General features: G+C 51.3%; 1 protein-coding gene across 10 annotated transcripts in view; it reads right to left on the reverse strand.

Moving 5' to 3' along the window:
• The window catches only part of PRR5L (proline rich 5 like), a 126,978-nt gene that overhangs the window by 29,930 nt on the left and 75,760 nt on the right, over nt 1–21,288 (reverse strand). For 9 of the 10 annotated variants that reach the window (XM_066363260.1, XM_066363240.1, XM_066363251.1 and 6 more), the window contains exons 2-4: nt 17,906–18,196; nt 16,492–16,572; nt 968–1,016 (exon numbers count right to left, since the gene is read on the reverse strand). In XM_066363260.1, the coding sequence (XP_066219357.1) occupies nt 968–1,016; nt 16,492–16,572; nt 17,906–18,069 (294 nt within the window). In that variant the 5' untranslated portion in view covers nt 18,070–18,196. Of the gene's footprint in view, nt 1–967; nt 1,017–16,491; nt 16,573–17,905; nt 18,197–19,116; nt 19,282–21,288 lie in introns of those variants that run through there. The other variant, XM_066363264.1, reaches the window with a different exon arrangement.

Consider the following 21,288-nt stretch of genomic DNA (forward strand, 5'->3'; position numbering starts at 1 on the left):
AGTTACACAATACCTCCCCACACCCTCCCACCATGTGCCTTTGGGTAGAGTCAGGAAGGTGGCTGTGTCAGTAGATTAGAAACCGTCCTGTAATTGAACCTAGAACTTTGAACTCGTGTGCCCTATAACAATAGTGTTTAGGCAAGAGGCATGTTAGATTGTCTGATACAATTCTAGCTTTAGCAGAACAGACTAAGAGGCTTACCGACAAGAAAAAACTTGACTAAAGGGCACATATAATTAACCCAATTAGATACCATACATAGGGGTGGGTAGGAATGTCACTAGACAAGCAGTTTTCAAAGAGTGGTTTGGGGTCCCTCGGGGAATCCCCCAGACCTTGTTCACATGGTCAAAACCATTTCCTCAATACCACCAGACTGGTATTTACCCTGCACCTGCCATGAGTGCACTGTGGAGTTTTCCAGAAGCAATGTGACATATAATATCACAGTAGATTGAATAGGAAAGAGATATGAGGACCCAGCTATCTCCTAAGAAGGCAGACAGAGTGGAGATTTGCAACCATATAAAACAATATCACTCTTCTATTATTTATTCAGAAAGTTATTTTTCATAAAAATGTTGTTTATGTTAACCTGTAACTGGTTTAGTATTTAAGTGAATCAAGGCATACTGTAAAATTTCTCAGGTTTAATGTCTATGGTGAAGATAGATAGAAATAAGCCAAAGAAGATACCATTTTTAAGAGCACAAAGAAATTCTGAGACCAAAAAGCCCAAGAACCACAGCCCGAGACTACAAGCTCCATAAGAACAGGAACCACACCCGCCTGCGCTCCACAGCGGCCACTGCCCTGCAGTGCCCGGTGCACAGTGGGAACTCGGGATGCCCGTCATTGGGATGTCAAATGAATGCCCGGGTGTATGTACAGTATCGACCATCCCTTCAGGTACACGTTCCCACATGCACCATAACGACAGAGGCTCAGACCCACCCCGCTTACCTGGAAATAGTCTGTAATAAACGATCCCAGTTCACTCTTGAGCAGCCTCCTGGGGAGAGAGAAACATCGTCAAGCAGCCCTCGATGGTACAGCCCCTGCCATCCTGTTCACTAGCACACGCCAAGGATGGAGTGCCGACCAAGGACAGGGACCGAGGCCAGGCCTCTGAAGGGTGCACTTTCCTTGGCCTTGGTAATACTGCTCTGCCAGTGTTCCTAGGGAACTGAGGTGATGAGAGTCCTACAGGGGATCCACTCCTTAGTTCACAGACAACGTTCTCACCAAGGCAGCCACCAGCGATGCTCAGAGGATGGGGGAGGCAGGCCAGGGCACCTGGCTTCGGGAAGCGAGCACACACACACACACACACACACACACACAAAACACCACGGAAGAGAAAGACCACAATTTTGGCAAGCCCCCACATTTGAAGACTTTTGGTTTTAAAATGCATTTTTCATACATTCTTTAACCAAAGTTTATAAAATACGTCTGTATGGAGGAAGGGGACAGTTATTACCCCTCCTACACAGATAAAGAAATTGAGGCTCAGAGAGGTTCCCTAAATAAGTCAGGGGCAGAGTTCAGATTCAAACCCAGACCTTCTGCAAATTCAACATCTTTTCCCATAACCCCACCCCGTCTCTCCCCCAAATCCATGGGAGTCTTTCAACTTGGTGCCATGGTTTGGGTGGTCTTAACACCCACCCTGAGGGCCTGAGGCAATCCTTGAAAGGGGACCACAGTGGGAAGGACAATTTATTTGTCCAGGTAACAGAAAGTTAGCGAGCTGCCCTTCGCACGCTCGGGGTTGATCCAGCACCAGGCACACAGAAGTGAACACGACAGGTGAGGTCTCTGTCCTCACAGAGCTTCTGTTCGAGGGAGGGGTGTAGATAGGTAGCATGTTAATAAATACAATCACAAGCTAAGCTCAGAGTCTTAAGTGCTAAGAAAAAAACAATTGAATAGGGGTATTGGCACCAGATCTCCTTCTCTTTGACAAATCACAGGGCCCTCCCTACTGCTTTTTCTCTGATTTGATCCAAACCAGGTGTGGGGGGTATGAAAGACAAGACTACCTGGCTCCCAGATCCAGTAAGCTCCCTGGGTCTCATGACTTCAAATGGTTTCATTTACTCATCCCACCAGCCACGGTTATTAAAGAGCAAAACGCTTCTGACACCTGCTGGCATTAACGCACCAAAAAAATGCACGCCCACGTGTAGGATAAACAGGATGTTACAGTGAGGTGTCATTCTGTGCATAACACAGACACACAGTAGGATTGAGACAGAAGAAGAGACACCCCTGATCTAAATTTCTGTACCAGAAAGAGCCCTGGTCAGCTGCGAAGATGTCCTGAGCAAGGAAAATACCTTCCTTTTCCTAGAACAGAAAATGTGTCTGTGACGAATACTGCATTTTTTCAGATCCAGTCGAAAGGCACGCTCCTGGAAGGCCACGCCATCCACACAGCCCAGGAGTTCCCCAGGTATGGGCAGGTCTGACAGAGAGGAGCCTTCATCAGTCTCTGGGCCAAGAGCAGGTGGGTCCTGGGGGCTTTTCGAGGCTAGAGGCGTCTCTCAGATGACAGAAACCCAGCGGGCAGCCCCAGGTGGAGGCTCTGAAACAGGAAGAGGCAGGGAGACTGCTTCTGAGGGAAAGTGCCTCCCGACCAAGTCTTCATGGTCATTGGGAAGTCTCCAAACCAGAGGGGAGGAAGCCGAAAGCAGAAAAATGAGTCCTATTACTGGGCTCCTTGGAACAGAGTTTCCCCAGTACGTCTTGGGTATTCACAATGCAGAGGGATACACAGAATTCTGAAACCAAATGAAGTGGAATTGGTGTTCCAAGGAACCCACGCTGGGAAAAAACTCTACTCATGAAGACGCTTCAGGTAAAATGGAAAGAGAAAGAGGTCAGCGGCAGGGTAGGCTTCAGGGTCAAGGAGTACGGAGACCCTCCTGGAACAGGGCAGGAGAGGCAGCTAGAGAAGGGTAACCGTCGTTAACTGGGGCTGGACGTGACGACACAGGTGATTATGGCGCAGGGACATTCCACAGTGGTTTTCTGGGACTGTCGTGAGGCTACCTAACTGAGAAATCCCAGAGGTCTCCTCCCCGCCTGGGGGGGGGGGGTGAAAAGGCTTCACCTACAGTGAGGGGACCACACAGCCCCTCACGGGACAGCCGGGGCTGCGGCAAGCCACGGCCAAGGCCAGAGTTCTGCGGTGTCACAGGAACTCAGAGCTGGAGGTAGAAACAGCTGATCACGGAGCAGAGGCCACGGAGCGAACCTGATGCAAACTGCCCAGAGACAGGCTTAGCAAAGAGAGCTCTGAAACTGGGAGCACCCAGCGCAGGGGCGGCGAGATGGTGACCCACCAGAGACAGGCTTAGCAAAGAGAGCTCTGAAACTGGGAGCACCCAGCCCAGGGGCGGCGAGATGGTGACCCACCAGAGACAGGCTTAGCAAAGAGAGCTCTGAAACTGGGAGCACCCAGCCCAGGGATGGGGAGATGGTGACCCACCAGAGACAGGCTTAGCAAAGAGAGCTCTGAAACTGGGAGCACCCAGCCCAGGGGCGGGGAGATGGTGACCCACCAGAGACAGGCTTAGCAAAGAGAGCTCTGAAAGTGGGAGCACCCAGCCCAGGGGCGGTGAGATGGTGACCCACCAGAGACAGGCTTAGCAAAGAGAGCTCTGAAACCCAGAGCACCCAGCGCAGGGGCAGTGAGATGGTGACCCACCAGAGACAGGCTTAGCAAAGAGAGCTCTGAAACCCGGAGCACCCAGCGCAGGGGCAGTGAGATGGTGACCCACCAGAGACAGGCTTAGCAAAGAGAGCTCTGAAACTCAGAGCACCCAGCCCAGGGGCGGGAGATGGTGACCCACCAGAGACAGGCTTAGCAAAGAGAGCTCTGAAACTGGGAGCACCCAGCGCAGGGGCGGCGAGATGGTGACCGACCAGAGACAGGCTTAGGAAAGAGAGCTCTGAAACTGGGAGCACCCAGCCCAGGGATGGAGAGATGGTGACCGACCAGAGACAGGCTTAGCAAAGAGAGCTCTGAAACAGGGAGCACTCAGCCCAGGGATGGGGAGATGGTGACCCACCAGAGACAGGCTTAGCAAAGAGAGCTCTGAAACAGGGAGCACTCAGCCCAGGGATGGGGAGATGGTGACCCACCAGAGACAGGCTTAGCAAAGAGAGCTCTGAAACAGGGAGCACTCAGCCCAGGGATGGAGAGATGGTGACCCACCAGAGACAGGCTTAGCAAAGAGAGCTCTGAAACTGGGAGCACCCAGCGCAGGGGCGGTGAGATGGTGACCGACCAGAGACAGGCTTAGGAAAGAGAGCTCTGAAACTGGGAGCACCCAGCGCAGGGGCGGCGAGATGGTGACCGACCAGAGACAGGCTTAGGAAAGAGAGCTCTGAAACTGGGAGCACCCAGCCCAGGGGCGGGGAGATGGTGACCCACCAGAGACAGGTTTAGCAAAGAGAGCTCTGAACCTCGGAGCACCCAGCGCAGGGGTGGCGCGATGGTGACCCACCAGAGACAGGCTTAGCAAAGAGAGCTCTGAAACTGGGAGCACCCAGCGCAGGGGCGGCGAGATGGTGACCGACCAGAGACAGACTTAGGAAAGAGAGCTCTGAAACTGGGAGCACCCAGCCCAGGGGCGGGGAGATGGTGACCCACCAGAGACAGGTTTAGCAAAGAGAGCTCTGAACCTCGGAGCACCCAGCGCAGGGGCGGCGCGATGGTGACCGACCAGAATGAAGCGAAGAACAGAGAGGTGCCTCCAGCACAGAGATAAGGTCGATCCTCGTCCTTTGCCCAGAAGGGACCAGACCCTGGCGTGGGAAGCTGCCTTATATACTGGAGATGCAGTGAGCAATAGCCAGGTTTGGTACGAGAATCACACATTTGTTCTTCTGTCAAGTCCCAGGTGCAAAACCGCCTCCACTAAGTATCCTCACACAGAATTATCTGAAGAGAGTTGACTTTATTTGATCATTTAAGTCAACATTCTCTTGGCCTGGGTGGACAAAGCAGCCAGCTCCTCTGCCCCTTACAGCATCCTGTCTTACTTCTGTCCCAGCCCATTATGAAATTAGGCAAGGTCACTGCATCTGTGCACGGAGTTTTCACTGCAGCGAAACGCAGGGATCAGCAGACACGTGCACCACCGAAGTGCTCACAGAAAAATAATGGTTCACTTCATTCAGACAATGGAATTCTATGCAACGGTAAAAATAACCAAAGCAAATGAAGCAGGGCTCTAAGTAACACTATGAAAAGATCTAAGTTAACATGAAGTAAAAACAGGAAAATGCAAGATGCAGAACACTGTGTACAATATGCTACCTTGTGAAAGAAAGAAAAACACACATCTTTTATTTACTCACTACCAACACATGCATCTCTCAAACGGCTCTCCCTTGCTCTTCGGTTAATAATTAGGTGACGTGCTTTCCAGGAGGTCCTTGGCAACTGAAATAACATGGCACCTTGGTTTTTAAACATACACAACACACATACATGTAAAGAAAACTACGTAGAAATGCACCGGGTTTGGTCTCCTCTCCATCTCCCCAGGTAAGCAGCTGGAGAAGGTTGGAGCTGTTGCTTGCAGTGAGGAGGGGCAACAAATCACCTAAGCAAACTTGATTGCCTGAAGTGAGGAGGCACTGGCGCACCGACGTCATTCCACGTTGTCTGTGCACCTTGTACATGGGATCGAGTACCCCGAGCGGCTTTCCCATCATACTCCTTACCCAGCACAACGCAGCTCTGGAAGAACCGACGACAAACTGCAGTGGTCATGTCATCTCGGGGAGGGGGGCAAAGGGAAACTGAGTTCCTGGGGTACCGCAAAGAAAGATTCTTCATCATAAAGCTCATTATATATTTCAGATTTTGTACCCTAGGAACACAATCCTATTCAAAACCATAAACTTTTTTTTTTCTTTTTAATTAACAAGAACCGCCACCAGGTTATTGTTAATTAAAAGGTTGCCTGGATGGTGTGAAGCCGAGAAGAAAGTATGGGAGGGAGTTCCCATCAAGGGCCCAGCTATCCGGAGGCAGGCTGTCCTGGGGGTGTCAGAGTCTCCCACAGTCCTGAGAACCTGCCAGCCCGAAGCCCCCTCGGGCTGGTAACCCGAGAACTGAGCTCAGAGAGAGGAGGGGAGAGGAGAGGGCAGGGCTGCCCCAGCCAAGCTGGGAATGGCCGGCCCCCGCTGAGTCACATTGCAAAATCCACCTTCTATTTCCACACCCTGTGTTTATTCCGCTCGCGCTTGGTTTACAAGGAAAGGGTACTTCTGGAAAACACTCTGCCCTGGTCTTAGCTGAACTGAGAGAAAGAGGGATTTTCCAGCCCTCTGACTTGGGTCCCGCCTTCAGCGGGAACTTGCAGTAGCTTCCCTCCAACAAAGGAACGAGAGCACAGGGACCCTGTGAGTTGGCTCAGTGAGTCATCACCCTTTCCTGAGAGCCTGTGACGTGTTAGACGCACAGAAAGAATGAAACAGCACAGACGGTGATCTATCTCCTCCCGTCCAGCCACTGTCTCAGGAGAGCACCCTAATCTCCAAAAGTCAGGAGTCGAAGTAGCCAGGTGCTGAAGATGCACAGACCTGAAATCACGGAGGGGCAACTCGCCCTGTAACCTCCCTCACTACATCAGCCCGTTCAGCTTGCACAGCACAAGCCAGAGGAGGGAAACAGGAGAAAAGAGCCTGTGGTCTGCAGTTCCTTAGATGCAAAGAGATGAAAAATCCTGACTCTCGGAGGTCTGCTCCTCCTGGGCACAGAGGCCTGAGCAGTCCGCAGCCCCCTACTACCCTTCCTACTCTTTCTTTGGGTTTCTTCCTGAGAAACGGGAAAGCCATGACTTATTGGAGCAACAATAGATAGATAGACAGACAGATTTGGATTGTGTCTGACATTTTTCCCCCCGTTAATATGTACGGAGCCCTGCCTGAACAGGCAGTGGTGCAGTGAATAGAGCGTCGGACTGGGACACGGAGGACCCAGGTTCGAAACCCTGAGGTTGCTGGCTTGAGTGCAGCCTCACCAGCTTGAGCTCAGGGTAGCAGCTTGAGCGTGGGATCATCGACATGACCCCATGGTTGCTGGCTTGAGCCCAAAGGTTGCTGGCTTGAGCAAATGGTCACTGGCTCGGCTGGAGCCCCCCAGTCAAGGCACATATGAGAAAGCAATCAATGAACAACTAAGGAGACTAAGGAGCCGCAATGAAGAACTGATGCTTCTCATCTCTCTCCCTTTCTGTCTGTCTGTCCCTATCTGTCACTCTCTCTGTCACACACACACACACACACACACACACACACACACACATTTACAGAGCCCTTACTAAGTAGCAGGCACCGATGTCAACAAGGTACATTTGTTTCCTCATTTAAGCCTAAGACAAGGAAATGGGTCCTTTGGAGGTTGCTGCTGAGGGCGTGCAACAAGCCCACCACGGAGAGGACCCCTGCTAGGTGCAAGGGTCTACAGGCAGCTCCCGGGTCTGAAGCCCAGCTGCTGGCACTCGGCGGCTGCTATGAGCGATAACCTATGTGGGTTTGCTTCACAGGTCAGTGCCTTGCGCCTGGATCCCCAGCTAGGATCTGGGGATGACAAGATACCTACTCCACAGGATTATTGCAAGGGCTAGCAGGCGTCCCCAAACTACGGCCCGCGGGCCGCAATGCGGCCCCCTGAGGCCATTTATCCAGCCCCCACTGCACTTCTGGAAGGGGCACCTCTTTCATTGGTGGTCAGTGAGAGGACCACTGTATTTGGCAGCCCTCCAATGGTCTGAGGGACAGTGAACTGGCCCCTGTGTAAAAAGTTTGGAGACCCCTGGTAGAGGCATCCATCTTAGAACAGTCAGTTCCTAGAGCATGCAGCAGGGCTCGCCCAGTGTCGGCCACGACGCCACTATCCAGGTCCGTGCCCCTCTAGGAACTCCTCTCCACTGCTGCTCAGCATCTTCTTTGAAGTATCGCCAGACTGGTAATAAGCCTGGCATTAAGAACTTGGGTGAAACTCATGAAGGGGGCCACAGAGGAGGGGCCAGACCACTCTGATAGAAGGTGGATTAAGATGATCGAGGCAGAGCTCGGGGAAAAAGGCTGCAGGGACTTGGCGATTGTGGTGGAAGCAACATCCCGGCTGAGGCAGCTCCCTGTCCATCTGTTCACACACTGGACTTCCATGCCAGGTTCTGTCTGCAAACAGAGTTCTGCTGCTAACCACCACCACCAGCGGCGGCAGCAGCCATCGAGCTTGGAGGAGAAGGAAATGGAGGTCTGAGACAAATGGGAAGGGAACACTTCTGTGGCTCCCAACCCTAAAGGGAAGTGGGATATGAAGTTCAGACAGAAGCCAAAGGGCCATAATAGAAAAAAAAAAAAAGGAACCACTCACTGGTCTGTATTATCTCATCCCCTATCCCCCCACCCCAGGCTGACCGGGTGAGACACCAACCCAGATGACAGTATTTCCTGTTATTACACAGACCTGCCATCTTGCCCCTCACGGGCTTGTCAACTTCCCACGTCTGTGGGCTTGAAGGTCAAGGAAGCATTACTGGACCTGGATGGAGTCCAGCCGGGCGAGAGGCACAGAGAAGACAGGGTGGCAGGAGAGTGGGGAGCGGCGAACATGGCGCAGAGAAGCCGCCTCCAGACGACTGCACCCTCCCTTGCAGGCAGGGAGAGAACCCAGGCAGCAAAATCCCTGAGGACGGGAGGCAGCGTGGAGACAGGTGCCATGGGGCTGAAGTTTACCAGCATGCGTGGGGACTGCCTATTGGTTGTTAGACGTTTCCGTGCCATTTGGCAATTAGGGGCTGCCCCAGGTACCCAGACCCTCCGCCCTGACCCCTTGGCAGGGTCCTGCCGGACCCCCTGGTGACCCAGGAACAGCAAGGCATCTCAGAGATCCTGTGCCTGACGCTGTGGCCAGTACCTGTCCAAGCTGACTGTTAAATCCTCCAAAGGGGACCCACCTCGCTTCTGCAACAGGACAGGTTTCAAGCAGTAGGGTAAGGAAACACCCCTTTCCTCCTGGGGTCCATTCTAGGGGCCCCTCAGAGGCGGTGTCCATGACTCAGGTAAAGTGCTAGTACTCCCACACCTCCCCGGTTTTTGCACCCCGGTGGGTGGCAGTGGAGGAGACCATGAAAAAGATGGAGGAAACCAACAAAGAGCATTTACCGAGCTCCTAATCAGGGTGCACACAAGACACGAGCCCGTTGGCACAAAGCACCTCGAGTTCTCCAACAGCCTCTTGGGCAGGAACTTACCCTCGTCTTGCAGATGAGGAGAGCAATGCTCAGAGTTTCGTCCAGGGTCATACACTGGACGATCCCAACTTGAACTGAGGCCAACCGGAACGTTAGCCAGGGGTACCTCCCGTGCCCACGGGTGCAGGTGGGCACAGAGAGTGGACACAGCAGCAAACGCCGCGACCGCCAGCAGCCGGACTCCGGCTCCCGCGACCAGCACCAGCGCCAGGCAGTGGGTCCTGCATTGCCCAGCACGAACTTCCCAGAGAGGCCCGGACTTTAGAGGAGATGTCTATATTTCTAAACACTTTGCAGGCCAACCACCACACGGGCCGGTCCCCAAGGTTTCAGATTTGCCACTTCCCTCTCACGATTCGTCCCACACCCTGAAATCAGGTCTGTTTGTTAACCAGAGCAGACAAAAGATACCAACACAGAGGCAGAATCACCCAGGCCAAAATAACAAAAGACTTTACTTATGCCCTCCCAAACTAGGATCTATTTAATGCATCTATGTCCCAGCACATCAGGACTAAATAGGAACAGTGCCAGCTCTGCGTTACCTCTTGCAGCCTTCCTGCTGTGTTTTTAGGAACAGAGGAGGCCCAGGTTCAAATCCCAGCTCAGCTACTAACTAGCTATACCACTCTGGGCAAGTTAGTCTACGTCTCTGTGCCTCAATTTCCCCATCTGTAAGACAGGGCTACAGTGCCTATCTCATATGGATGTAGTGAGTTTTAAAAGAGTGACCATTTCTGGCCTGACCTGTGGTGGCGCAGTGGATAAAGCGTCGACCTGGAAATGCTGAGGTCGCCAGTTCAAAACCCTGGGCTTGCCTGGTCAAGGCACATATGGGAGTTGATGCTTCCAGCTCCTCCCCCTTCTCTTTCTCTGTTTCTCTCTCTCCCTCTCTCTCTCTCTCCTCTCTAAAAAAAAAAAATTTAAGAGTGACCATTTCTAAAGCATGACTTCTACTAAACACTATACAAACATCTGCGGTTGTCATTTACCTCACAGACTCTCACCCCAGCCTGGCTTACTCTGCCAGCCTGGGGGGCTGCACCCAGGCTCTCCACCTTCTCCTCTCCTCCCAGCCCTCCCCCCAAAGCTGTGGGTCCCAGAGACTCCCCTATGGAGATGGAAAAATTGGAGGTGGATTCCCCCCCGGGGGCTCAGGCAGCCAACTGACTCTGAAGGAAGACGGTTCAGCTCAGACCTGTCAACGATCGAGCACAATTCTTGGAACCTCCTCTTCCCTTGAAAATCTCTGGGGTTTCCTTTGTGACAACTCCCTCCCAGCAAGAACAGAAGCAGGGTGGTTGGAGAGAGGAGGAAAATGTGAGTTTCCTGCCTCAGGCCAGCTGCAGAGAACTCATCTCTGGTTTCTGGAAACCTCAGCCCTCCCCGAGCCTTGTTATTTCTGCAGAGGAAGAAAATCCTGCGAGAGAAAAGGAGGGGAGAGGAGGGCGAGGAGAGCGCGGTGGCAAGACAGTTACAGCCTCGGTTGTCCTTTCTGAGGACCCCGCTTGCTCATCCTTCAGAGTTCAACTGAGGCAACCCTTTCTCCCATCTCCCAATCTAATTATGTGCCCGTCCTCGGCACCAGCACCGCGGGTTTGGCCATCACCTGCTCAGTCCCCCTCTCTCACTCTGCAGTAAGCCCTCCAAGAACAAGAACCACCTACCTCAATGGCTACCCCAGCACCTGGCCCAGTCCTTGGCAGAGTACTCCCCAAACATTCACTGAAGAGATGAGTAAGACAAGCAAGGACCCCTCCCTCTCTACACACAGGCTCCAGCCAATCAAAAGGTGAAAACACTGGGAAGAACTATTTGCCCAGGTTCTTCTAGGAAGCGGTGCCCATTGATTGTAGGTTTCTCGCACTTTTCTAATTCTTCTTGGTCACATACAATCAGCAGTAGAACAGTCGGCTGAAACGCATGTTTAGAAAGAGCATGCTCATGCTCCCGTGTTGCAGAGCTTGGCCACTTGTTCCTGGAAGAGCTCGTGAAACCCAAACCTCTAACCCAGATTGTCGCCATGGCCAACATGCAGCCACCTCAGGATGGAGGCGGGAGGGGGTGTTAAAAACCACATCAATGTCCCACAGAGAATTTAAGCCAAGAAGACACGCAGGACCAGCCCAGGCCAGGGCAGATGGAAATTCAGGGCAGGCAGATGGTAGGTTGTGATGACTAAACTATATCTATTCCATTTCACTAGACTAGATCTATTCTGAAAGGTCATTTATTATTTCTTGCCTTAAAAAAATACAACAGTGTGTATACCAGGGGTCCCCAAACTTTTTAGACAGGGGGCCAGTTCACTGTCCCTCAGACCATTGAAGGGCCAGACCATAAAAAAAACTATGAACAAATCCCTATGCACACTGCACATATCTTATTTTAAAGTAAAAAAACAAAAAGGGAATACAATATTTAAAATAAAGAACAAGTAAATTTAAATCAACAAACTGACCAGTATTTCAATGGGAACTATGCTCCTCTCACTGACCACCAATGAAAGAGGTGCCCCTTCCGGAAGTGCAGCGGGGGGCGGGATAAATGGCCTCAGGGGGCCACATGTGGCCCGCGGGCCGTAGTTTGGGGACCCCTGGTGTATACCATGCTTTCTAAGGCAGTTTCAATAGAAAATATTTGGAGTTATGGTCTTCCTATTGGCAGAGCATGTGTGATGACTTTTATCTGGAGAAAATCTGCCACTTTATCGAGGTGTGACAGGCCTTATGAATTTGTTGTTAAAAGGTCTCCACGCCCTTCTTCAGATCTAATCATGGGTCTTTAGAACTTGACCATCCTGCATCCAAAATTCACCCCCATAGTTACCCCCAAGTCTACCTGTTCATTTTCAGTGACATGTCTTTAAAGAAAGAACCAACTGTTTGTCATGACTGCCTTTCAGGACCCCGTTACATAAAACTTCTACCTTCCTGGTCATCCTTTGCATTGGCTAATATTTAGATGAATTTACATTTCTCAGGGAATATACTAACTCCACAACTAGGAAAAAAAAATGGTTGGGGCTGGCTGGGATGACCCGGGGAAGCTGATTGATGAAGCTTCTGACACTGAGCTTGGACAGTGCAACAGAATTTATTGCTGTTTGGCTTGAGTAGAATGGAGAACCGCGAGTCACTTCCTCTGTGCTCTGCGGAAAGGAGGCACAGCTGGCCCTCCTTGTCAGAACCACACCTCACCGGAACGTCAGGTCCAGCACATTCTTGGAGGAGCCTGCCAGGAACCTCTCAAGTTCAAAGTGAGCTCACCTCATGCACACTGCGGAAGAAATCTTTATACTGTTCACGGGCCAGTTCGTCACGTTGCCTTGTGCTCCCGGGCGTGGTACGCACCGTCATTTGTCACTTTGGTATTGCTAAATCTTCATAATAACAGGATAATAATGGCTGTTTATTACGTGCCGGATGATGTGCCAATGACATTTTTAGCAGTATCTCCGTCCGCCTAACCACCACCAGATTGACGCGATTATCACCCCCATTGTGTAAAAGGAAAAAGGATCTTGGGAAAACGAAGTGCTATGCCCAAGATCCTACAGCTAGTCTCATCTTGATCTCCAGTCTCTCTGAATCCAGAAGCTACCCTCTTAGCAAGTTTTAAAAATCCTACCGAACCTGGCACAGATCTTCCTGCACAGAGAACTGTCACCCTTGATTGAAAAACGGGCTTGAGGATAGTTCACCGTCTCTCCTTCCACATCATCTTCCCTATACTCCTACCATCCCAGACAGCACCCCCCACCCTCATGCATGCACCCTCCCCATGGGTCAGGCGTCAGCCTGGTGGAGTTTCTGGGTCTCTTTTGCAAACAGGTTTTCCAAAAGGAAGAAGAAGAGAAAAGGAAAATATAACCAGAGAAGAGCATGTCCCCTTTGGCACCTGACGTACTGAAATAAGGGCAGCTGTGCTTAGTTCCCTGTAGTCACTTACAGAAGGGGACACGCATGCAAGGCCAGCCCATTTTATTTGACGTAGACGAGCAGGTCACACACAGGCCCCGGACGCGTTTGACGTGCTCAGTTATACTCGGAGTCGTTTCTGTGGTGTGAAAGCCCATCTCCAGCCTAACTAACGTCCTAGAGAAAGGCCAGGAGGTGGACGGTACAGAGAACATGGGTGACAGAAGCTGTGGGTTTTGACAGCTTTGACTTATTCTGGGTTCAATTCACATCTGAGCAATCAGCTTCAAATCCCAACCATATGTATTTTCCCATCAGCCTGAAAATCGCTCAAAACATAGAGAGGAATATCCAGCAGCCCCCAAAACCCAGGAGCGGAGAGTTGGGGGAGTCATGCCCCTCAGAGGGTGTTAAGAATCATAACAGCACATGATGAGAGATGGGCTCAGAGGCTCGTGAAAGGGGCGATAGTAGAAAGAAAGCTCAAGATCATCACCTTAACCTTCCTCCCACCCTAAAATCACTCTCTCTCTCTCTCTCTAACATAGCGATATTGTGCAAAATGCACAGGTGTTGCTAAGAACTTAATTGTGTCTCCTTGCAAATTCATATATTGAAGCCCTTCACCCACCCCCACCAACATGATGGTATTTGGAGACGGGGCCTTTGGGAGGTTAATTAGATGAGGTTGCGAGGGTGGGGCCCATGATGGGATTAATGCCCTCATAAGAAAGGGCACCAGAAGCTTGCTGTCTCCCCTGGTATACATAAAAAAGAAGCCGTGTGGACACAGCAAGATGGCGGCCAAGAAGAGAGCTCTCACTAGGAACCAAATCGACCGACATCTTGATTCCACACTTCCCAGCTTCCGAACAGTGAGTAGTGTCTGTCATTGAAGCCACCCAGTTATGGCCTTTTCTATGGCAGCCTGAGCAAACTAACGCTGGTGTCTAAGTCAGACAACAGTCCAAATTCTGACTCCACCCCTCATGGCTGCACGATGTTGGACACGTTATTTCATTCTTATCCACAAATCTGTGAATAAACTACTGATGGCAATGGCTGCCTCACAGGGCTATGGAAAGGGATCAATCTGGGTGTACGTGAAAGGTGCCCAGGGCTTCTCCTGGCTCCCTTCTCCCCCATCATGTGGTCTCAGGTGCCAGACTCTGGGGTGCGACCCCCCCCACCAGCGATGCCTCCCTCATGCATGCCACAGCTGACCTTATAAATGGGTAGCCTGTGGGTCCAATTCAGCCCACAGATGTGTTTTGTTTTGACCTACACCAATGTTTGAGGAAATGTGGATTATTTATCAACATTTAAAAGCCAGGAAATTTCACATAAAAATCCTAATTTCCTGTTCTTCTTGAGAAATAAGAGGATATGTCACTGGGCCTGTGTTCTGCTGGGGCAATGCCCCCCCCTCCCCCCGGTCGGTTGGTCTGTCGGCAGGGGGTGAGCGCTCACTGCCACACCCAGGCCAGCCTCACCCACTAGACGTGCTTGGCACCTGAAGGCTGCCAGTGCTGCAGCCCTGCTGGGGCGTTTCCTTTTCCCAGCTGCCCACACACACAGATTTTAAATACAATTTCAGGACTGGGCTCCTGAAGTGAGGAACAATTAGTGCATTCCTGAGTCACCCTTTCTTATTTATACTTCGATTGTGAACTGAAGGACCCTCAGGGAGAGGTCAGGGTCCTAGTTCTTGGGAGTAAAATTGAGCACTTGTCATTAGAGGGGTGGCTGACCCAGCTTTGCCTTGGTCATTCAACTTCTTAGGGTCTCAGTTTCCTCCTCTGTGAAAAGAGGCCTTTGGGCTAGATAAGATCTATGGACTCTTTCCATATTTGTGTAATTATTATGTGAAATTCAAGCACCTGGGTAGAAATTTAACACAACTCTGTTTACTTCTGAGCTTTAAAAGTTCTAATGAAAGCAGAGCTCTTAAAACACCTCGTTGACCCTTCAACACAAGTCTTGACTGAATGTAAACAGGACTTGAATAATGGCCTTGTTTATTGTTCTGCACACTCCCGGGTTGGGTCTTTTGCCTTGATGTTTTGTACTTATCACACCAGAGAGGAATGAACACCAGGGCATCAAAAGGCCTGATATTTAACCTCCTATTTCCAGGACACCCTGATGCTCAGGGCTCTGCCTGCCTCACAGCACCACCCAACCTCTGGTGCTCTACACACAGGTAGTCTTTTTTCAGTTCCTTGCTCATTGCCTCCACAGGACCTTTGCACCTGCACTTTCCACCACCGTGAGCCCTCTTCACCTAGTTAATTCCCACGGATGCTGCAGCTCACAGCACAAGCATGGCATAGCATCCCAGACCTCCTGAGCAGGATCAGGTCATAGTGACCCATGCTTTCATCACTCAGCCGTGTGGTAGCAGCCGTCATGGTTACACTTCTACATTTTACAAGTGTGATTGGTCAAGTAATAATTACCTCCCTGACTGAAGATGAGTTCCAGGAGAGCAAGGTCCGTGTCTGTCTTTGCTCATTGTTGTCTCTCCAGTGCCTGGCCAATAGGGAGACACTCAAGGAGTTGATGGATGAAGGAAGGAAAAACCAATGCTACCCTACTGGAAAGATTCTGGAAGACAATAAACTCCTCAAGGACCATGTCTTGTTGAGGGCTGTATCACGGCTGATCGAGGGTTGTATCGCTAAAACCTAACAGGAATGACAGTGACCAATAATGCTGTTGAGAGCTAGAAGGATCAAGGACTCTGTGTGTTCCTACCCTGTTCTAACAGATTATTTGTATAACAAGTTAATTTAATCTACACAATCCTATGGAAGTAGACACATTTTCTATCCCTGTTTCATGTAAGAGGAAACTGAGGCACAAAAACGTTGGTAAGTCACTTAGTTAAAAGAACACCAATAAAACCCCAAGCAGTCTGGTTGGAACCATTAGGCATCTTGCCTAACATGGTGCCTAATGATTACATAAGACACAATCAATATTTACAGAATAGAAGGAGACAGCTACCATCTATGAGCCCACTACCCACCCCACCACACACACACACACACACACACTACATACATGAACACATGGATGACACCCTCTGGAGTAGAAGTCTAGACCGATAAGGGTCTTGGAATTTAACATCCATCAGAGCCACACGAAAGCCAACATAAGCAGCAACAAGAACCAAGCAGAAAACAACACTTAAGATAAGGTTCCCGGTGGGGTAGCCCCCCTCTCCGCCCCAGCTCAGACCCGCGGGAAAACACCCTCTGGCCTGGCCTGCACATACCTGATGTTTTCATTCAGTGCATAGAGCTCATTGCTTTGCAAGCCTCCACCTTTGAAGACATTGATCACAGCAGTCTGGACACTGAGGGGAAACAGAAATAACTCCTGGTTTGAGGCTCTGCCCCCCATCCCAGGGCCATCCCAACCAACAGCTCAGGGCTGAAGGCAGCTAAAAGGGCCAACACACCGTGGCGTAAACAGGGGTGGCTTACACATGGCCACGCCTTCCGTCCCTGGAACCCATCGTTTTCCTTCCAGCCTTGGAGAGGAAGAGGGGCTGAGGTCAGGAGGACCACAAAAGCAGCCCCTCCCCCCACCCATTTCTCACAGGCGTGGTCTCCCTCCCTCACTTCTCTGGCAGCCCTGCTGGTGCGTGGCAGTAATAAAGGGCAGGCAGTGGGATCTGCTCTCAGCAAACTGCGTGGCCAGCACCTCTGGGCCTGCAGAATCTGAAGTGGTGTTGCTGGCACAGGCCTGGGATTTCCTTCCCAGGCGGCCCTGTCTTCAGAGGGCAGCCTGGGCTAATAGGAAGGTCAGTCCTCGCCTGTTCTTTAACAGTACTTTCCTTGGAAGAATCTCACTGTGTGCTGTACACAGGAGTCGAGTTACTCCGAGAGCCCACGTTAAGTCTCGACTCCACCTTCTCTGGGACCCCAGCCCCATATTTCAGCAAGGAGCTGATTACAATCTTGTCTTTACTGAGGGGCCCAGGCCTTTTTTTAAAGAACAAGGGTCCAGTTAAAATTAGAACATTTCATAGAGATCCCTTTCCTTCCCCACCACAAGAGCTGTGTATTCCTCGAGAAAGTCCATAACGATCCAAATTTCTGATCCCAAAAGAGAGTCAGAAAGGCTTTCAAATAATGATGCATTGAATTTACTTGAAAAGTAAGTGCATCGATTTGAAAAATAGTGTCCCACAGAAGCGCAAGACAGAGTATTGATTCTCTACTCCGTTTGGTGTGCAAAAGGTCAGCTTGCCACCTTACAAAAAAAGTCTCCTGTCTCCTCTTGCAATCACCTCGGGCTCACTGGTTCTATGATGGTCTCTGGTTTACGCCACTCATTTAGCTTTTCACAGACGTATCTTATCTCCCCAAATAGGTAGAAGGTGACTTGAGGTTACCTATAATGTACCACCTTCAGGTCCTCTGACTTAGGAATGTGACAGATGAGCATGAACAGTAACTAAGTTCCAACCCAACTGCCCCAGGCTAGGCCTAAGGCCCCCTGTGGTCCACGCTCCACCTTTCCAAAAACACGGAAAGCTCATGGACAGAGTCTCTGTAGGAAAATAGAGTGGATCTCCATCAACTGCCCCTAGAGGCACGACCTTCGGAAGCAGAGCCCTCAGACGCAGCAGCAGCTTAGCCCTGCCGGGCCCCACCCCGCCCACCCCTGGCCGCCTCCTCTACCTGTTCCAGGCCGAGTTGGAGCTCAGCTGCAGGGCCTGCCGGGCGGCCTGGAACCGGGGCAGGTCGCTGAGCACCGGGGAGCTCATGAAGCGCGGTCGGGGCCTGCGGAAGGAGCCCATCTTGTGGAACTCGACGGGCAGGCTGGGAGCGCAGCCGCGGGTCATAAGTCCAGGTGAGGGGACGGCTTCTCCTCTGTACCAGAAGGTTCCGACTGTCCACAGGAAGGGCTTCTCCCAGGGCTGCTGCCTTCAGGCTCGCAGGTTTTCTCAAAATCACAAATGTAGCCAATACCTAGAAAAAGGAGGGCAGCTCTCATTGAAAACGCCCAGGCTGGGCAGACCACATCTTGGAGGAAGTTAGCTGAGACTTTCCAGCCAAACTATCCCAAAACCGCCGGGACGCCCCCCGCCCCCCCGCCATACCCTGTGGGCGCCCATTCACAAGTTTTTACAGGTCTCTTTTGGTTTAAACAGTGTGGTCACCCCAAAGTAGGAAGTCGGTGCCCATAGGGCCAGGTTGAGGCCAGCCCTACAGAAAAGCGATTTCTAAGCTGTCCTTGACCATGGGGCATGCGCACAACCCATCAACGTTGGGACGCTGGCTGGGTTCTGCAGACCCCACAATGTTGTGCATTAAAACACAGCCTCTTAAAAAAATGCCTCAAGGAAAACACAAGAGCACCTTGTTCTGGCACTGAAAACCTTCCACGATATGTCCTTCCCACACCAGCCCATGTGCCGTTTTCAGTATTTCCTAAAGCATCAGTGCGCTTTACTCAGGTACATCTCCCACCACCCCCTACCTGCCATTCATTCATTCATTCATCCATCCCATCAGAGCAGATTTACTGAGTGTTTGGTATTTATTAACCACTGGGAGCTGTGGGGTATCCAAAGATTTTTTAAGACCTAGTCCCTGACCTCAAAAGGCTCAAGGTCTACGGAGATGACTGCTTGTGTCTTCATTCACACAATAAACACTTCCTGAGCGCCTCCTCTGCAGCAGGTCCTCGCTCAGGCACTGGGGGTGTAATGGCGGCCCTGGGGAACATGGCGGCCTCCATGGTCCCCGCCCTGTGGAGCTTACAACCAGCAGCACTGCTCCCCGTCCTCATTCCTAGTCCCTTTTCCCAGGCTTGCTGATTGCATCTTCTGCTCCTCCTGCCCAGAATCCCCTTCCTTTTCCTCTCTGCTTATCTAAATCTAACTTACCCTGCAGGGTTGGGCTCAAGGACACTGTCCTCTGAGCACGTCCTAGGAGGCTTTATGGCTTCCTGCCGAATGGCCAAGGCTTTGCCGTGAACCTTGGCCTGAGTCTGAATGAAGCCACTCCCGAGGTGCGAGACCTTGAGCGCACTGTGTGTTAGAGTCCTTAGCCGTCAGCACTGCCAACTTCACAGGACTGATAAGACGTGAAATGAGATCGTGTGACATCACCAGCAGAGTGGCAGACCCAAGACCCTCAACACTCTTGTCTGTTTCCATTCAGGCTAATTGCTTTCTTTCTTTCTTTCTTTCTTTCTTTTCTTTTTTGTATTGCTTTCGGGTGTACAGCTTTGTGGTTAGACAATCCTATACTTTACACAGTGTTCCCCTGGAAATCCGCAGTACCCAACTGGCACCACGTGTAGTAGTCATGACAGTACAATCGACTATATTTCCCGTGCAGAACTTGACGTCCCCCTGTGACTATTTTGCAACTGCCAATTTGTCAGACCAGTTGCTCTCACTCCCGGCACCCCTGAACCTGTCATTTCAGTCTCTCATTCTTTAGTGAACCCAAAATCTCAATCAATGACTTAAAGTGAGTTTTGGAGCTGACCAGAGTGAAGGACGAAAGGAAACACCACCGAGGTTACGGCCACTTTTTTCTCGAGGTTTCACAGGTGAGCCCAGACCTACTCTCACTGCTACCTCTCTCGCCAGCTCGCTCTGTTTTGTCCCGAAAACCAGTGCTGAAAGACAAAGCAATATTCCAGCCCAAACTGTCAATCTGCAGCCCCAGCTTCATAGCAACGTTTGAAGAAGGAAAAACCAAGGTGTTAGCTTCCAATTAAATACCACAGGAAGGCGGCCATGAGACAGGCAGGGAGGCCGTCCATCTAGAAAGCATGGGAGGGGCTAGCAGCAGTCTACAGGCACTGGGCACAGTGACAATGCACTTGTAAGACCAAGAACCGAGAAAGAAATGGCTTGTCCTACCCCGGCGATTTTTCAAGGAAAGCAGAGTTGTGAGCCATTTTCTTTTATCGTCTTCTGCCCCTCCTCTCCACTCTCAGAATGAGTCAGCAGTGACTGAAATTCATCAATGAATGCCAGGGAAGTCTTAACACGCCTGCTCAAGTGTCAGAGGGTCTCAGCAACTCCACAAGTGCCACCGGAACTTGGAAAGATCTGTGCAAATCAATGAGCGAGGCCAGCAAGTCATAAAACCTGGGCAGCCCCCTCCGCATCCTTCCGCTGGCTGGCTTTGGGCTTTACCTCGCCCAGCAAAGGTCACACGATTACAAGAGGATCCATTTCGTTGCCTTTCCTGAAATGGGCCTGCGAAGTGTAATTCATCTGTGTAATTACAGGATATTAACTCCTTTTACGAGAACCTTAAACTTGAAGTGACGGGGCTGCCTCCCACTCAGTGGCAGTTGTGCAGGGAAGGAGGGGAACTGAATGGATCATTCCAAGTGTTTACCTTCCGGCTGCCTGCCAAAACAGCCCTTTTCACGGGGAGGCTGTGTGACACTGGGGACCAAGGGGCTGGCCCCTGTCCCCCTCCACTTCTCAGTTGGTGTCCCCCAAGCCTCCTACTGTAAGCCATGTGCACATCCAGCAAGAAACATGGCCAACTGCATCCACACAGGCAACTCTTTTTAAGTAAAGGCAATTTTCAGCCACAGAGGACGGCGATGGCAGGTCCCACAGCCACCCACTGGCTGCAGAGGGACACACGACAAGGCATTCTGCTGCTGACTCATCCTTCAGCTGCAAAATCCGCAGCCTACAGATCCTGACAGGCAGGAGACAACCGAAGCCGGCTTTGTTCCCACCATTCCAGTTCTGGACAGAGCCCACAGGCCTCTGCGGAGCCCCACGGGGAGGGAGGGAGATGCCCCAGCACTGAACAGCGTGGCCAGAAGGGAAACGCCGACGCGCCCTCCATCCACCTGCTCCGGCGCCGCCCCGCGGGCACAGGCTCGTCCTGACTTCAATGTAACAGATCAGAAAGCAACAAGACAGATGGGGCCTCAGAGTGCTGCCAGCCCAGGCTCCACTTAAAGGTGTAGCCAGAGCAGCAGAGAAACCTGTCCGACATCACCAGGGTAGGAGAGAGCTGGCACAGGCTATAACTCAAGTTCCCTGACTCCTGATCCAGAAAGTTCCCCAGCC

This window comes from Saccopteryx leptura, chromosome 1, assembly GCF_036850995.1.
Source record: "Saccopteryx leptura isolate mSacLep1 chromosome 1, mSacLep1_pri_phased_curated, whole genome shotgun sequence".
In the NCBI taxonomy this organism is placed as follows: Eukaryota; Metazoa; Chordata; class Mammalia; order Chiroptera; family Emballonuridae; genus Saccopteryx; species Saccopteryx leptura.